The 17805-nt window shown below is 34.6% G+C and overlaps 1 protein-coding gene across 2 annotated transcripts in view; it reads right to left on the bottom strand.

The window, feature by feature from the left end:
• Positions 1-17805, bottom strand: part of LOC142340542 (galactosylgalactosylxylosylprotein 3-beta-glucuronosyltransferase 3-like) — a 49378-nt gene that overhangs the window by 4603 nt on the left and 26970 nt on the right. For both annotated transcript variants that reach the window (XM_075391163.1, XM_075391164.1), the window contains one exon: positions 17571-17789. In XM_075391163.1, the coding sequence (XP_075247278.1) occupies positions 17571-17789 (219 nt within the window). The remainder of the gene's footprint in view (positions 1-17570; positions 17790-17805) is intronic.

Here is a 17805-nt window from a genome sequence, read left to right as displayed (position 1 = left end):
GAAAATTTTGTGACTTGTTCTTAACTAAGAACTCTCTAAGTCATAAAATATTAACTTAGCACAAAATTGGAAATCAGGTAAGTTAAACTTAACTACTCTAAGTTATAATTTAATATCTCTTAAACTCTATCTAAGTTACAAGTTAACTTAGAATAATTCAACCTGTACTATCTAGTGCTATCTTAGTCTTAATAACTTTAATTATTCTATCCCTTCATGCTCGGTTCATAATTGATGCTGTTTAACATAACTTATTAATTCATATTTGCATTTAACTTTCTTTAATAACTATATACCAAGAGTAGAACTAGGGGTTGAACTCTCAAGTTATACATGTGGTCCCGCACTTAACCCCGTCGTTTAAGTATCTAATGTACGGACTAGCAGTATAAATGGTGGTCCCAGAGAGGCTACTTCAATTTAACTTGTTCATTTAATATAGAGAGGCAACTTTAATTTAACTTGTTCATTTAATATAGAAAAAGCATTCTCAATTTAACTTGTTCATTTAAACTATCAGAGAAGCCTGCCTAAATTTAACTTGTTCACTTATTGTAGAAAAGCCATTAAATTAACCTGTGTAAGTTAACTAGTCAAAGGGCTTCTCACTAAAATCCTTTTTTGATTTTGATTTAAACTATTCCTCTGTTCTTAATAATTCTAATACAATAACTTCAGTCCTTTAAACAATGGCCAGTCCTGGTGGTAGTACTCCTCCACCTGCCGTTACTCCCCCACCTGAAACTCCCATAACACATCCAAATCTTTCACTTGTATCTTTTTCAGGCAATGATCCTAATCAGGATGCCACTTCTTTTTGGAACTCTGTAGAAAACAAAATACTCTTTTCACTAGGAACTAGGCCTACAGCACCCGCTGCACAAACTAGCTATGATAAAAGGCAACAATCCTTATTCGGCTCACTTTTAACTGATACAGCACTAGAATGGTTTGAAAGTGAAGTCACAGATGCTACAGATTGGAATACTTTAAAAGATGAATTTATAAAAAGATTCACAGACGGTAGAGACCAATTTAGATTTAGACTTGAGGTTGAGAACACATTTAGGCAAGAAGGAGAATTAATAAAGAACTATCTACATAGAATAAAGAGTGGAGTTGATAAAGGTTGGCCAGAAAAGATACCAACAAGTATTGAAGGAGATGACAATATAAGGAAAGAAAAAGAAATCCAACAAAGACAACGAAGTCAGAAATACATAGATTTTGCTATAAGAGGACTAAGACCACAAGGTTTAAAACGCAAAGCGCACGAGAAACTCATTGAGAATCCTTCCATAACTTGGACACAGTTTGTTGATCACTTAGTCGTGAAAGACTTAACATTTTCTGTAACAACAGAATCTAGTGGAGCTACAGGAATAGAAAAACTTAAAACACTCGAGAGCAAAATTAACAATTGAACCAGTCTTTTCAAAAGCAATGAAGTGAATGCTATTGATACTTCTAGGCCAAGAGACCCTAATATAAAAGGCAGACCTAACAGTATTGCAGTGATTATTGCAGAAGCAATGGTCATTCCATCTCTAGATGCACAAAGAAACAGATAGATGATAGTGTTAACAAATTGAGAAAGGAACTAGTTGAACCAAGGAGGCCAAATATAACATTCTCTAATGATTATAGAAAGAATAACCGAGGCAATACAAGATTCAATGGTCCTAGAAACCAAGGCTATCAACCAAGAGGTGGCTACTCAAACTATAATCCTAGGTTCAACAAGCCTAACTATCAACCACAAAATACATCTTTCAGCAGTTATAGCAATAGATTCACTCAGCCATACGAACAAACCTTCCCTCAGCAAAACACATATAAAAATAATGAACCAAATCTTGAACAACAATCACCATCACCACAACAACAACAGCCACAACAAAGTGCTAGCTTCTATACACCAAATAGAAATAACAATCTACAACAAAGACAATCAAAACCCAACAATATTCAACAACAACCAAATCAAATAAGTTTCGTTGAAGGCGACGATGACTACGTAAATGCTATAACAGACTTCTTTCCTTTAAACTTTTGAAGTCTCCGGACGCTACTAAAGAAAGTAGTACTAAGTCAAGAATTTATCTCAATTTATATCACTTTGCCACCGGAGACATTAAAAATAATAGTGGTTTAGAAGTAGAATTCATGATTGACCCAGGATCAACCTGCACTATTATCAATCATCCTACATACCTTGCACTAGTAAACCTTGGACAAAATTTGCATTTACAAAATACAAATTGTGATTCAAAAACATATACTGGTTCATCAATCAGAATGCTTGGCTACACAACTATTCAATCTAGCTTCGAAACTGACGGTAAATATACAGTCCCCCATAAAGTATTCGTTACTAAAGAACAGAGACAGAACATAATAGGTATTGATTTTTGTCATTTGTTTTTAAAAGCACTTCACTTCGATATCCCCGCAGTAGAATTAAAAACTGAGAGAGAAACCTAATTTGCTACGGCTCACTCAACAATGAGAAAGATTATACATACATAACTGAGATGACTGCTTTAAACATAGCTCAACCAATCTTTCTACAACAGAAAAGTACACAATTGCATAAGCAAAAGCACCCCAGTCAAGCCTTATTTCCACCAGGAACATACTTCATGCCCCATATTAACGTTGCAAAAACTGACCTAGTCTTTGTGAACACACTTTGTCCACAACCTGAAGAATTTCTACCCATATTTATGGAGAATCAAAAGAATCACCCAATACAGATAAATAGAGGAATAATAGGTTATGCTATGTGTGACATAACCGACAAACCTATACAAAGATACAATATCAAAAACTGTGCCGAATTTACAAGTACAATACTAAACGAAAGTGAGGACTATAACAGTTGCTTCATACTGAACTCAGTAGTAAACAATTTACAAGAAGGACAGCAAATCCCAACTAATTCTTGCATTAGATATATAGATTTTCGTACCCAACCTATATTTGACTCTAATATGCCTATAGCGCACACGATATCCTCAGATGCAGAAATGAGAAAAGGTTTTGCTAACACAATCTCAAAATAAATACCCTTATTAAAGGACTACTGTAAAAGTAGAAACTGTGATATAGGTGACATAATAACTTTCAGAGCAGATAATAACTTAGTATATAATCTCATCACTAAGGCTAATCATTATGAAAAGCCAACAATTGATACAATCAAAACAACACTAATTGCTATGAGAGATCATGCACTAGGACTAAATTTACGCTGTATAGCGATGCCAAAAATAGCTTGTGGTTTAGACGGAATGGATTGGAGAGAGGTATCTTCTCTAATTGAACAAGCATTTAAGAATTCAGGAATAACTATCTATGTGTAAACAAGCAAAGATGATATTGATAAACTACAAAAAGTAGAAACCAATACACTAGAACAGGAAGAGGTGCTCGAAATTATTGAGAGTGAGTTAATAGAAAAATGCAAAGAAGATGAGAGAGAACTAGCCACAGACTTCTCTACCGAAGCAAAAGAGTTATGTAGACCTAAAGTCAACGAACAGTTTCCTAAGTTTAGAGATAAACTACAAAGCAACCGAATCATAAATAAGGCAGTTAGTGATTTTGTAATTAAGCAAAATAGAAATACCGTTCAAGACATAGAGTATCTAGAAAGGTTCTTAGATAATTTTGATTTCACGCAAAGTGATTTGACTGATGATGAATTGTTTGAGTTGCTAGAAATAATACTTCAGGATAATGATGTCTATTCACATCGTTAGTATCATATTGGCAAAACTAAACATAAATTCCATTTACCCCTAAAGAAAGACGCAACCTTTAAAAAGCAACGACCAAGCAAAATACCCATTCATCTCAGAGATAAATTAGAAAAACTAATGGACGAATTAATTCAAGCAGGGATAATCAGAGAACTCAATGAGAACGATGATATGAATAGTTGGTTTGTCAATCCCGTCATCATATTACCTAAGAAGGATTATGTAAAACTAGTCATTGATGCTAGATACCTAAACTCTATAACTGATACAAGTAATTCTAGTTGGCCACTCGAACCACTAAACGTTCTAATGACAAGGATAACCGGAACTATATTTACAAGTAGTGACTTGTCATCGGCTTATAATCAAGTACCACTAACTGAAGATACACAGAAAGTTACAAGTTTTATTGTAGGAGGCAGAGAGTACACCTATCAAGTAGGATTTTATGGTCTTAAACCATTACCCAGTTTCTTTAGCAAACTAATGCGTTATGCATTTGGAGCTCTTATAAAGCGTAAACAAGCCATAACATACATAGACGATACTTTATTGCAAGCTAAAGATAAGCGAGAAATGTTCACAATAGTAAGAGAGTATCACTCTTTGCTTCGAAAGGCAAACCTTAAAGCAGCCCCCGATAAAACAATGATTTTCTTACGAAAAGTGAGATTTCTAGGACATGTTATATCTAAGGACGGACTATCGCCTATTGCTTCGCGCATAGATGATATTAGAAACCTAAAATCGCCAGAGTCGAACACAGAAGTCTTAAGAGTTTTAGGAATGATGGGTTTCTATCATACCTATATTTTGAACTTTCACATAGATGCAAATCCTCTATATGACTTAACTAAAGATACAACATTATTCAAGTGGTTACCAGAACACGAAAAGGTATTCACAGACCTTAAACAAAGATTCTGTCACGATATTTCTAACGCGTTTCCTTCTAATGACTATCCCTTTCATATACATGCTGATTCATCTAATTTAGGAACAGGTTGTGTTCTTATACAAGATTTTCCTGATAGAAAACGTATGATTTCAGCAAACTTGAGAGTATTTGATAAAGCTGAACAAAAGATGTCCCCTCAACATAGAGAACTATGCGGAATAATATCTGCATTACAAACATATGAATTTTATGTGATTGGATCCCCTTTTCCAATTTACCTATATTGTGATCACAGACCAATTCTATTTCTTTGGTCACGACGAGGAAAAATGTCACATCGTTTCTTTAAGTATCAAGTTGTAATAACTAAGTTCCAAAACTTGCAAATTATATACACTGAAGGCAAAAACTTAGCGTTCCCTGACATTCTTAGCCGATACGTTTCTTTAGCAGATGCTAAACTTTATCAACTAGAACACAAAGTGATACCTAAAGATATAAAGTTTCATATTAACGGAAAAGAAGTTAACTACTCTGTATTGCATCAAGACGATAAGGACGCATCAGCTAACGACTGTTATCCAATTATTGCTCAAGTCAAAGGCGAAAGAAAGAAACTTATTAATATAAATGATGAAGGTGACTTTAGCGTAGATGATGCACCAGACTACATAAATGAACACTGTAATGCTATACACAGTTTCTCTGATTGTTTTCGCTACGGCACACAAATAAATCAAATAAAGAAATTAACTTCAGAACTAACTAGCGAGTATGATAATCACTACTATTCCGAGATAGAAGAAATAGCGGAAATAAGTGATGACCGAGAAGGTTATGATGACCAAGATTGGTTAGAATTAGTAGAAGGTAATATTGAAAACTCACTTATTGAACAATTAGAATCTGCTAAAGCCGATTATATCAGACGGACAAAATTTAAGAAACTTATTGAACCAGAAGCTTTTCAAAACATCTCAGAAAAGGATGTCCACACAGATACATTAGATTTAATAGCTAAAGTTACAGATTTTGCAAAAAACGCTAATCTTGACACCGATAATATTCTTGAAGAACAAGTAAACGACTCCGTGATAAATAAAGTTAGAGATTGGCTAAAATTAGGCAAAGCTCCAGAAAAGGACTATATTATTAAACAATCTAAAGCACTACAAACTTATAGGAATAATTTCAACTTGTTGTTTTTAGAAAGTCAATATGATTTACTCTGTTATTCCGAACCTTGTGAAGACGGCTCTTTTGACGTTAGGATATGTGCACCACTTTCACTATTTATAAAGATATTCGAAGTCGCACATACGCATGAACTTAGTGGTCATAGAGCAGAAAGCACAACTTTCAATAGAGTTAAGCGATATTTCTATTGGCCCGGTATGTTTAAATGGATTGAAATGTTAATGCTAGATTGCTTAAGTTGCCAAACTAATAAGTCAGCAGGCAAAGACTTGAACGAAGCACCCTTAGAACCATGGGGACAATTAGAAGCTATACCCCTACATACACTTCATATTGATCATAAAGGTCCACTACGACCACTTAAAAAGGAAATAGATTTTGTCTTGTAATAGTAGACGCTTTCTCTAGATTTATACAAGTATATCCTAGCAAGAATGCTGAAGCTCTTGAAACAGTAAATCAACTAGAGAATTTTATAACTACATTTGGTATACCGCAACAAATAGTACATGATAACGGCAATGCTTTTATTAGTAATGATTTCGTTCACTACACAAATGAAATGGGAATTACACTATGCCCCCGAACTGCATATTCACCGTGGACTAACGGCAAAGTAGAAGTACAAAATAAACATTTGACCAATTACCTAAGACATTTTATTAGTAAAAGTGGATCTAATTGGTCCGAGTACACTAGTAAATTTGCATTTTCACACAATACTGCAGTAAACTACAGTACGGGATATACCCCTTATGAAATACTATTCGGAACGAAACCGCAAATACCCTTATCATTAAAGTTAGGACTACTACGAGATAATCAAAAGAAATGCACATCAGAGTATTGTAATAATCTACCGCCACACTCACATAGTGAAGAAACTTGTAATAACAAAAAGATAGAGAAATTGTTACAAAACAGATTATCTAAAGAAATGTTAAAGCGAGAGAATACATTTAAAACAATATACTCAAATACCTACACTAAATGTAGACAAACTACGAATAAAGCGCACAAGTATAGAAATAGATTCAAACTCGGAAAGCCTATACCTGAAGGTAGAAAAGTACTACTGGAAAATCACTCTAAAGGACTACCAAAGTCTAAAAAGCTACAAGAGCTACGCTCAGGACCTTACACTGTGCAACGAATGCTAACTAATACTACATATGAGATACAACATGATAAAAACAAATGAGAAGAAAACCGTGCATAGAAATCATATAGTACCTTATTACCCGAAAGAAGAAAAAATACAAGAGTTAGTTGAGAACTGTATAGTCCCAGACGATACAGATGATTATTGTACTCAATATAATAAGCATAATATAACCAAATCTAATGCTTATAGAGGCGCACAACATATTGCTATTTCACAGTGGCCCTTAGTAGAAACACAATATACTGTTAATCCTAGTACTACACTACAGCCAACATTTAACGCTGAGGCTACTCCAACAAAAGATTCAGGCTTAGAATCGCTACAAACACGAGCAGATAATACTACGCATATACAAGGCACAAGCTCTTCTAATTTTCTACCCCCACGCATTTCAACCCCCTACCCTATGCAAAACATGTATTCACCTAATAGCCCACAGCAAGAAAATTTTTCTACACCACCTGATAATACTAGTAAATTTAAAGCTACACGCAAATTATTCCCCCAAGCATCGCATAATAGCCCCACATCATCACCTCATAATTCTACACCTACAGCTTCACCTAATGTTTCTAAGTTACCAGACGCAAATGAAGTATTAAGCAGACCTCAACGTAATAGAAAAGCACCTACATTCTTTGGTGAACCTATTCCTTCTGACTTTATACAGAAACTCAAAAAGAAGTAAGAGACATAAAATCTCCTTTAAAAAATATGTTATAATAAAAGCGTTATTACGCCTAAAATAGAACAAAAATAGCCAAAATTACACTGACGATTACATCTTGCGTATAAATATAAAAATAAACAAAAAAGTTAAAATAAAGAACCTGAATTTTTTTTCCTCCCAACATTTTATTGAATGTGTTTTTCAACTAGCGCCCTCACTGTTTGCGCCATCAACGTTTGTGTCTTAAAACACAACAATTCTTCAAAATTCCAGTTCCGCAGCTGCACATAGCACTCCTGCAAAACTGGACCCGTTTTGAGGTCCCACCAAGCTGACCCCAACGCATCTAGTTGGTTCTCTAGCTTAAGTTGCTCATCCCAATATTTCTCCACATCTTCCCCACACTTCGCATAGAGACGCTGATAGAACAAAAACAAACTTTTCTCCATATATATATAAATATATCACAAATCAGAACCCTCAAAACAAACAGCCATTTAAACCCCTTCTTCTCCAATAACCCCGTGGAGGTCCACAAAATCAGAATTGTCAAGTTCACTCACATCCTTTCCGAGGAAGTACTCTACAATGTCCGATGTATCATCTGACACACACTGTGTCCTTCTCAGTTCCCAAGGAGAGTAACTCCCACGGGCACCAAGGATCCCAATAACTTCATCCCCTGTCAGCACAATTTTATATATCTTGTAGCCAACAGAAAAGAAAAACAAGTAATCCTCCGCAGTCAGCCCCGAGGTATCCCGATAGATAAAATCTAAATAATCCTTCCTCCTGATGTGCTCAGTAGAACTATTCACCATAGGCTCGCTGAACCCACTTGTCCTCAACTTCCACTCAGCCCCTCCCAAGTCGTTTCTATTCTCCTCATTGTTTCTGAGGTAGTTTACTGTGTACCAGTTCATGATGCAATAAAGAAGAAGAAAGAAACGAAAAAAAATAAGAAATGAACAAAAAAGAAAATTAAGAAGAAACAAATTAAAGAAGGAACTAAGATTAAGAAAATAAAAGTTAAGGAAAGGCTAAAAGAACTAAAATTGAAATTAATGGTCAAGAACGAAATAAAAAAAGAAAGTTAAGAAGAAGTTAAAGGATTGAAATTTAATAGTCAAGAGAGATCAACTGTATAGTATGAACATTTAAGGCAAAAAGCAAATAGCCCACTCAACACAAATCGTACATAAAGCACGCAATTAATCACCATTGCAAGCTGTTACACACACATAACTTCTCTACATGTTTAATACTCAAACACTTTCAACATTTACACAAACCTTTTATTGCAAACTAACGCTGAAAACACATGTTACCCAAAGCACAGCTAAGTAGAAACAAGTCCCACATGAGCAAATAACTTATCTAAGTTAAATACCTTAAGTACAGAATTTTGTCCCTTACAAGCTATATACCCCACACTAACTCAGGAATGCACTAAATTAGTCAGGAAACGCGAATTTAAGCAACCCACATAGTCAACAAATAGAATTAACTTTACTAGTTTAAGCACCCAAAGAATGTTTAAAATAAACATTAGAACAATTGTCAACAAAAAACTAACCGCAAATTTAAATCCCCCACGTAAGAATTATGTCACCTAAGCGCAAACTTTACTCAACCGTCAGAAAGAGCTATAGCTTGATCATTTTCCCGCTCAACATTCCATGCACAACTAGTTGAAACCTTCTTTAAATTTAAGTTGAAACACCAGAGTAACCCAATTTTCGCATCCGTAAAAAAAATTACAAAACCCCAAGCGAACCGCGATTCGCAGTGCAGTAATTTTGGCACCATTCGAAGCGCGAGTATTTGTTTCGTGTTTTAAACTACTTTCCGGACCGCTCGTGACAACACTATTCAAGATTAATCACCATCCAATCAGATTTTGAGCAAACAATTCAGAGCACACAAAAATTGGTAACTTAACCCTGAAAACCACTATTTAAGAGCCTTACCCAAATTCAAAATCACTTTTCTCAGTTACCTTCTGAAATCAATCACTTCTTTCTCTCACAAATTCAGCTCTAACTTAACCATCGCTCTCTCTCTCTCTCTCTCTCTCTCTCTCTTTCTCTGTCCCAATTTCTATCTTTTTGCATTTTGCCCCTTTCAACTAATAAACTTAGAAAACTTAGCAATTTTTCAAGCCTTCCAAATTGTGACTAACAGCAAATACTTGTCACAACCCATCCCCACAACACATATACCAGGTATCTCAGTTCAATATTAATTCTCAATCAATAACTATAGCAGGAGTTTATATCTCTTTAGAGACTGACAATTCAGAAAGTTTCTAGTCCCAACAAACACTACCTACACTAAACACTTTCATCACCAGTTAAACACACCACAATACACCACCACCGTAAAGACAATCAATCCTAATATATGACCAAAATCTCATTCGACCAAAATGATTTTCTTATTTCTCTTTCTATCAACCCTGACACACTTGTGAAAGTTTCCATTAAAGCAAATCAAAAGCTGAAATTTAATAGTGAGTTTAACACCTTAACCAGTTGTCAAATTTCTAACAAAGTAAGAACTGTAGTATTCTTTGCTACTAACTCTAACGAAGACCCTATTGCTGTCTTCTGGGGAAAGTATAACCCTCAACAACTTAACAGTTTATTACTTCAAATTCATTCTTCAAGCCTAGTTGACTTCGACATTTTAAATGTCCCTTGTTTGGTTTTAGAACCACCAACTGATCAATGAATATTCCGCTAAACGATTATTGGGTTATAGCTTCAAGAACAACTTTCTCAACTTCTTACAGTCCTTATAACATCCCACATAAAATTCTGAAATGTAATAACAAGTCAGCAAAAATTGATCGATCATATATTTCATATAAAGAAAACATTGTTATTGTCTTCGTTAAAGACCAGTTTGTAAACTTAGAAATAATTGTTTATTGGACCCCTAACAAACCAGAACATATTGAACGCTTTCATTTCCAATTGAACAACAGAGACGAAATAGACCTTGATATCATCGAAGCTCCCTTTACTGTAGACCCTTAATCTATGTTACCACCTTCCCTTGAAACACAAGTTCTTACTGCCCTTGCATTCGACCCACTATCGTATATTAGAATATTCCTCTTACAGAAAATATTGAAATTCGGAAATAAAACTGTAACACTTGACAAGTGTTTTGTTTCTAATCAACAGAGAACAGTTGCATTCTTCGTAACATCAGAAAATAACGCAAAATTTGTCATATTTTGGGCACCCTATAATTCCGCTCACGTTCACGAGCTAAAATATCAGTTTACTTTCACGGATAATATTAACTTGAATTTGTTAGACTCACCTTATACTGTCTTCGTTTATTAAATGGAAGACGGCGAAATCAAGAAATCACCAGCAATAGACGAAGTAATAAACGTAAGTTACAAAAAGCTTATTTTTACATTACTTTGCTTAACTCTGTTCCTACCTGTAGCAACTGATATTGAATCTGAAATTGCTCAGCGTATTGCAGAATTAAAATTCCTAGTTGAATATAACGATTCTCACCCACACTTCAAAGAATGTGTCGTAAAATGAAATAATTGTCTACCTGAAGAAATTCCGTACCTTAAATTACTAGAGCCTCCTGAAAAGCTATTAATTTGGTCAAAACGCAACGTCCATATGCCACTATCACTGATTAAAGACCAGTTCTTTAAAGAAAAACTTACTGATAAGAAAGCGTTTCTTTCAAAAGTAGAATATTTTTTAACCTACATAGGAAACCAAATTCGTTCTGTTCAGTTTCTTAAGATTATTGCTATAATACCTCTCACACTTCTCTGTGTTATAACTGCTTGCTCTGCAAAATATTTGATCTTTGTTATATTTCTTGCATTATTACTCTTAACGTCTTTCACTGACGCCAGACCAATTGAAAAGATGAGTATCTACGAAAACACAGCTCCTAACCTTCATGTTAACCACTTTGATTGCTCAAAAAAGATCTCAAACCAGATGTATTCTCTCAACAAAGTAGCACCTTGCGAAATTCGCCCTGATAAAATTAGCACTAATCAAGCACGAGTCACTCTCTACCAAAGAAATTATAAAGTTAAACTAGAAGCAACTATGTGTAAAGCAACCCAACAGCAATTACGTTGGTTTTGCGATTCTTTTGACTCTAGCGGCATAGATGCCAGACATAATACTATCACTACTTCAGTTAAGCTTGATGCTCAGAAATGCAAACTTGCAAAGGAAAGAAAAAAGAAAAAACTTTCCTCTTCTTCTAATTCAGTAGAATTCGATTTTGACAAATCTTTACTCTCAAACTTTAACTCAGGCGATGTTGGAACTGGAAACAATGAATGTAACTCCCGAGGTTGGATTACACACTACACTTATGAAACATATATGCAAAATGTTAGCCTGAATGTAAACCTTAGAGATGGCACAGTTAATAACTGGCAAAATATACCTCTACATTGTCCTTTATCAGCCGGAGGCTGCGATTCTACATCTACTGATCCATTCGCATACACTTGGGATGAACCCAATAATTGTCTTTTCACTATAATTCGCACTTTTGACGCTCAAATGATTAAAGCTAATGACAAATACTACATAGTAAAGGATCCTAAATTTACTTCAGCTAAGTCAGATTTCGACTTACAAAGCTTTATGATCCAAGTTTATAATAAACCACAGTCTTTATGTAGTCATCCACGAATAGTATATCCTACGCCATATGATTCTCTATACATTAGTCTTCGTGACGGATTTGATATGAACACTGGAGAACCCATTCACAAATTTAAACCCGATACTGCTGCTATAACTCAGAAAAATAAATTCTATTCGAGTGACAATAAAACAGTTGATACAACATATTCTCAAGTTTATGAAAGTATTGATTTCGAAGCACATCTTGGAACAAAAATTGACTATTTGCACTTTAATAATCTTCGGCAACTTCAAACTTCTACTCTAGAGCTATTAAGAAATGACTGTGAATTAGAGCGCTCAACTATTCTTAACACTTTAATGATTTCTCATGAAAATCCGCGTTTAGCTGGATATACCTTAACAAGAAACAGATATATGTTTCTCAAAACAAATGGCAATGTTGCCTGGCTATATAATTGTCCTGAATTTCACTCACCCTTACAGATTCTTAATAAGTGCTATAATCGAATACCAATTCTTTATGAAGATGAAATTCATTTCGTTGATCCGATTTCTAGACAAACTTTCACTGAAGCCGAAGAACAATTGTGCTCTGATAAACATTCAAACTTATTTCAACTAGATGTTGACGATGATAATTCATGGGTTGAGCTAACCCCACAAATCACAAAAGTAAGAGGACCTGCACTCTTCAAGCCACACATAGTTATTCAACAAATTGCGAATGTTATTACTGCGAGTATTTATGCTTCTATCTATACATATAAAGAAATGATGTCTTTCTGGAAATCAATAACTTTCAACTCCAATATGAAAGGAGTTCTCAAACACTTCACTAAGTCATTAATAGATAGCAGAGAATCATTTTCAAATATTTCAGGCACGAATTATTATAACTCTAGAACTATTTATCTAGATTCATTCATTTCACCGGACTTCTTTAATAATCAATTTGTTGAAACCTTTGGTAAAATACAATATATAATTGAGCGATGCGGAATATTCTTTGCCGCTTTCTTATTCATTAAGCTACTCATCGACATAGTCTTATGCTTAATTCGAGCAATGCAAATTAACAAAATTACAGATGCATCTATTCATTTTGGTAAGTTACTCTTTGCTGCCACATTTGACTTAATGTCAGTTCCAATTTTGACATCTATCTATCAAGCAACAAATTCTGATAATAATAACACTGATGAAAACAGAGAACGGACAATGCAAGTTCCAAAAACCGAAAATATTAATATTAGAGAACGAGTTATTCAAACTCCACCTTATGCAGAAAATATAGGCTTACAAGCTTTAAGATTTGAGAATAAAAGTGGTTACCCAAACCTACATGATGAGAATAAAAAAGACGAAAATAGAAACGATCACAACGTTCCTACGTCTCCAGTATAGGATTAATTCCTCTATTACCTTAATATCATCAAACTATATGATGATAATACAGACTGACTTCAAAATTACTACTGATTTACTTTGAAAGAGAATACAAAAAAATAAGAAAAAGAGAATACTAAAAAATAACTTCAAAAAATATACTCTAAGAATAGAATAAGAGTAGAGAATACTTGATATTTCAGGAACTTTCTTCAATCCCTAACGAACTGATACCAGTCTTTCAGAAGGAACCATCAAGTGGTTGGCCCGAACACAATACACAATCAACTTCTAAACCTCAATCTGGAGTTAAACAACTTGACAGACTAGTACAACCCACAACTCACGTTACTCCATCTACAACTTTTCTCTCAACTATCAAGATTTCAGCAGTACAAACTCAAGCAACTAGTGCAAATTCATCAACGACGGTTACATCATCCAAGAAGAGAACTAAAACTGCAGATACAATTGCAAAGAAACAACCACGTAAACAATTCATTAGAGAGACATTCAGCCCAGCGACACCGCTAGAAGTAAATATAACCAAGACAAACAGTACGGCACCCAACGTCTTAGCAAACACTACAACTACTCAATCGTCACGACCAAACTTCCTTAATCTTCATCATTACACAACTACCCCCCTGCAAGACCGCCTACAAAAACAACATCAAGCTGAAATACAAGCTAAAACCCCCGGTTTTAGTGGACACCCGAACTACGATACAAATTTAATCTACCAGTTGCAACCCAACATCAATAGATTCAATCTCATTGGTTATTTGTCAAACAAAAATTCTTATCTACTAACTAATCACAACCTACAAGAACAAACAATACAAGTCCCGTTTGATAATATTACAGCAAACCTCAATCCTCAGCTTGATACCTTCACCTATCAGGTACAGCAAAACTTTCTGACAGAGAGACAACGCTCTCAACAGCTCGAATAACGGATTACTGAGCTCCAACTGGAGATCGCAAATCTGAAGCATCAACTCCACATCCTCCACTCATCACGTTGAGCACTCACGGAATGGAATAGATAAATTTGTGGTTGTTGATGTTCAGTACTTCCTTCATTGCTTCTTCTTCTTTCTCCCGCGGTGAGGAAAATTATTCGTTAGTTTAAACGCCTAATTATTAGTCATTTTGATTACCTTACTCTCTTTGAATCCATTACTCACATCAAGTAAAGTAATCCGCATTGAAACTATCTTCAATGATTACAATTAGCGCAATTTATGGTGAACAATGAGTCCATTCTTATCTTTAGATTGCAGATTTGGTTTGTTCTCGCTTCTCTAAGAAAATCTATTCTTTATCTTTACCGGTTTATCTTGCTTACGACATCACTCGATTGTTCCATCGAATTCCATAATTTATTTAATGTCTTACAACCTTTCAGTAGACGTTAAATATTTCAAAACATATTGTGATCTCGCTGAATTTATTCAATCGCAAGTTATTAAAACTTCGAAAACATTCTTAGTTGGAAATAAATTCTATACCCCATTGTCAGTTCATTGGACATTTGAGTTACAGGAGATTATCTTATTCTTGCAAGATAACAATTCCAATGAAATTGTAGTTTATTTTCATCAAATTCCTGAGTACGATTTATTTGAAATTCTAAAACTTATTCATACAGAAGAAATTCTTAACATCAATAATCTAAACTTTCGACCGCTCACTTACTTCAATTAATATGTTAATCTTCAATACTTCAGTGATCACGAATATAAAAATGTTACAACCCTTCGTTAACAGGTTTGCATTCATCGCCATCCGCCATTTATAGTTTAAGGACTATTTGGATCTTCCTGTCAATTCCTTTCAAAGATTAATGGGTCTTCCATTCTCCCCATTGACATTAAAATTGAATTACTGCATTATTCAAAATGAACACATATTTTGAAGGAGGTGTTGATATCGAATGGTTTAAAGATTATTGTCAACTCTCTGATCATGTTGAATCCGCTGGGGTTAACTTTTCTGAACAAATTATTTTTGACGATAAAGTTTTCAGAATCTCCGAATTATATTATTCTGAATTTCAATGCGAAGTCATTTTATTTCTTGAATACTTTGAACAAAAAGATTGTTATTTACTTTGAATCAATGACGAAAAGCAAGAATAATTATTTCATGAAGCTAATTCATAATGATCAACCAAGTCTAAATATTAATTCCATAAACTATAGCTACAAAGCTTACTTCAATTGATTTATTCTTCAACAATACTCAAATAAAGATGAATTACGAAACGGAATTCTTTATTTGGGGGAGTTATTTCAACAACACTAGCCCTTATGGTGTTGTGCGCAGTCATTTTAATTTCCCTATTCATTTACCTCGCTTGTCATTATAGACCATTAACTTAACCAGTATATTCTTCAACTTATATTATTCTATTATTCAACCTCAGATGTACTAGCAGCACAATTTTATAGAAAAACTCCAAAAGGTCTATTATAACGGCCAGCCAAAAAAATTGGATCTATTATTTTGTACAGGCCTGTATCTTAGGACATCGTCAACCCTTCTTCAAGAGAGAACTCAGAAACAAGAAGCTACGATGAACTTTAGAACTTTAACCAAGTAATCTACCTCACAAACTTTAAATGCTTGATTAGTATAAAATTAAGCTAAATAATTTATTCGATTATGTAAAATTTGATGTTTTGATTTAATACCTATGGACCGGGATGGGATGTACTGAAGTGTGCTACACTCAGTAACACTATTTGATAATCTTAGTGCTATTTTGAGAACTTACGTTATAGTGCGTGAAGCACAAACTTGATTTGGACAGAGTCCATTTTAACGTGTGAACAAATTACTAAGTAGTTTTGAATAAGCTACTATTTTAAGATCACTAACTAAAACTGAGAATACTATGACGTGATATTATCACGCCAGACAGATAACACCAAGTTAACCTTGGTAACTCTGTCGACACTGTTATCTCTATCCAATAGGATACTAGAGAACCACGTGTCCGCAAGTATAAAAGGAGCTTGCACGCTCAACTACCAGCACAATTTGGTCCCTGATAACTTCTGAATTAAAATCAAAACTCCCGTATTGCCCCCTTTCTCAATCTCAGATTACTTGAGATATTTTTCCAACTTAGAATATTTTGTGACTTGTTCTTAACTAAGAACTCTCTAAGTCATAAAATATTAACTTAGCACAAAATTGGAAATCAGGTAAGTTAAACTTAACTACTCTAAGTTATAATTTAATATCTCTTAAACTCTATCTAAGTTACAAGTTAACTTAGAATAATTCAACCTGTACTATCTAGTGCTATCTTAGTCTTAATAACTTTAATTATTCTATCCCTTCATGCTCGGTTCATAATTGATGCTGTTTAACATAACTTATTAATTCATATTTGCATTTAAGTTTCTTTAATAACTATATACCAAGAGTAGAACTAGGGGTTGAACTCTCAAGTTATACATGTGGTCCCGCGATTAACCCCGTCGTTTAAGTATCTAATGTACGGACCAGCAGTATAGCACCTGCCAACATTTTCTCACAAAAATTCAGCACATTTTTCAGAACATCAATTACATAATTTCTCTACTTACAAAAATTCGGAATTCAACACATTAAGCGGATAATTATGTACTTCTCCGCTGAAAAATATTTTCTTTCAGTGGCTGTCAGCGCATTTCTTACATGATTTTCAGTAAAAATCTCGACCCGGGTCCGCAATAGTTACAACGATATTCGATTTTGTATTGAACAATTACTTTTGTGACCGGTGGGTGCCGCGGACCTCCTGCCTGTTAGAATAATGTTAGAACTATCTAACCCGGAGGAGAAGTCCTTGAGGTACGAGTGAACAAGTGGGTTCGTATCTGTGGCATCCTCAATCACGACCCAGTCACAGTTGGGCACAAGTTGCAGGGTCTGCTTCACCCTCATCAAGTCTGGCACCTGGGTGCTTCTTTTATACGTTGGGGTGATTACAATCAGTCTGTGGGTCCTGAGAGGATCCGTTTTGGTCGAGTCCATAGATGAACCAGATAGACTGAAACAAAACAAAA

This window comes from Convolutriloba macropyga, chromosome 6 (genome assembly GCF_964194025.1).
Source record: "Convolutriloba macropyga chromosome 6, txConMacr16.3, whole genome shotgun sequence".
NCBI classification, from domain to species: Eukaryota; Metazoa; Xenacoelomorpha; order Acoela; family Convolutidae; genus Convolutriloba; species Convolutriloba macropyga.
This window is presented reverse-complemented; position numbering and strand designations above follow the sequence as displayed.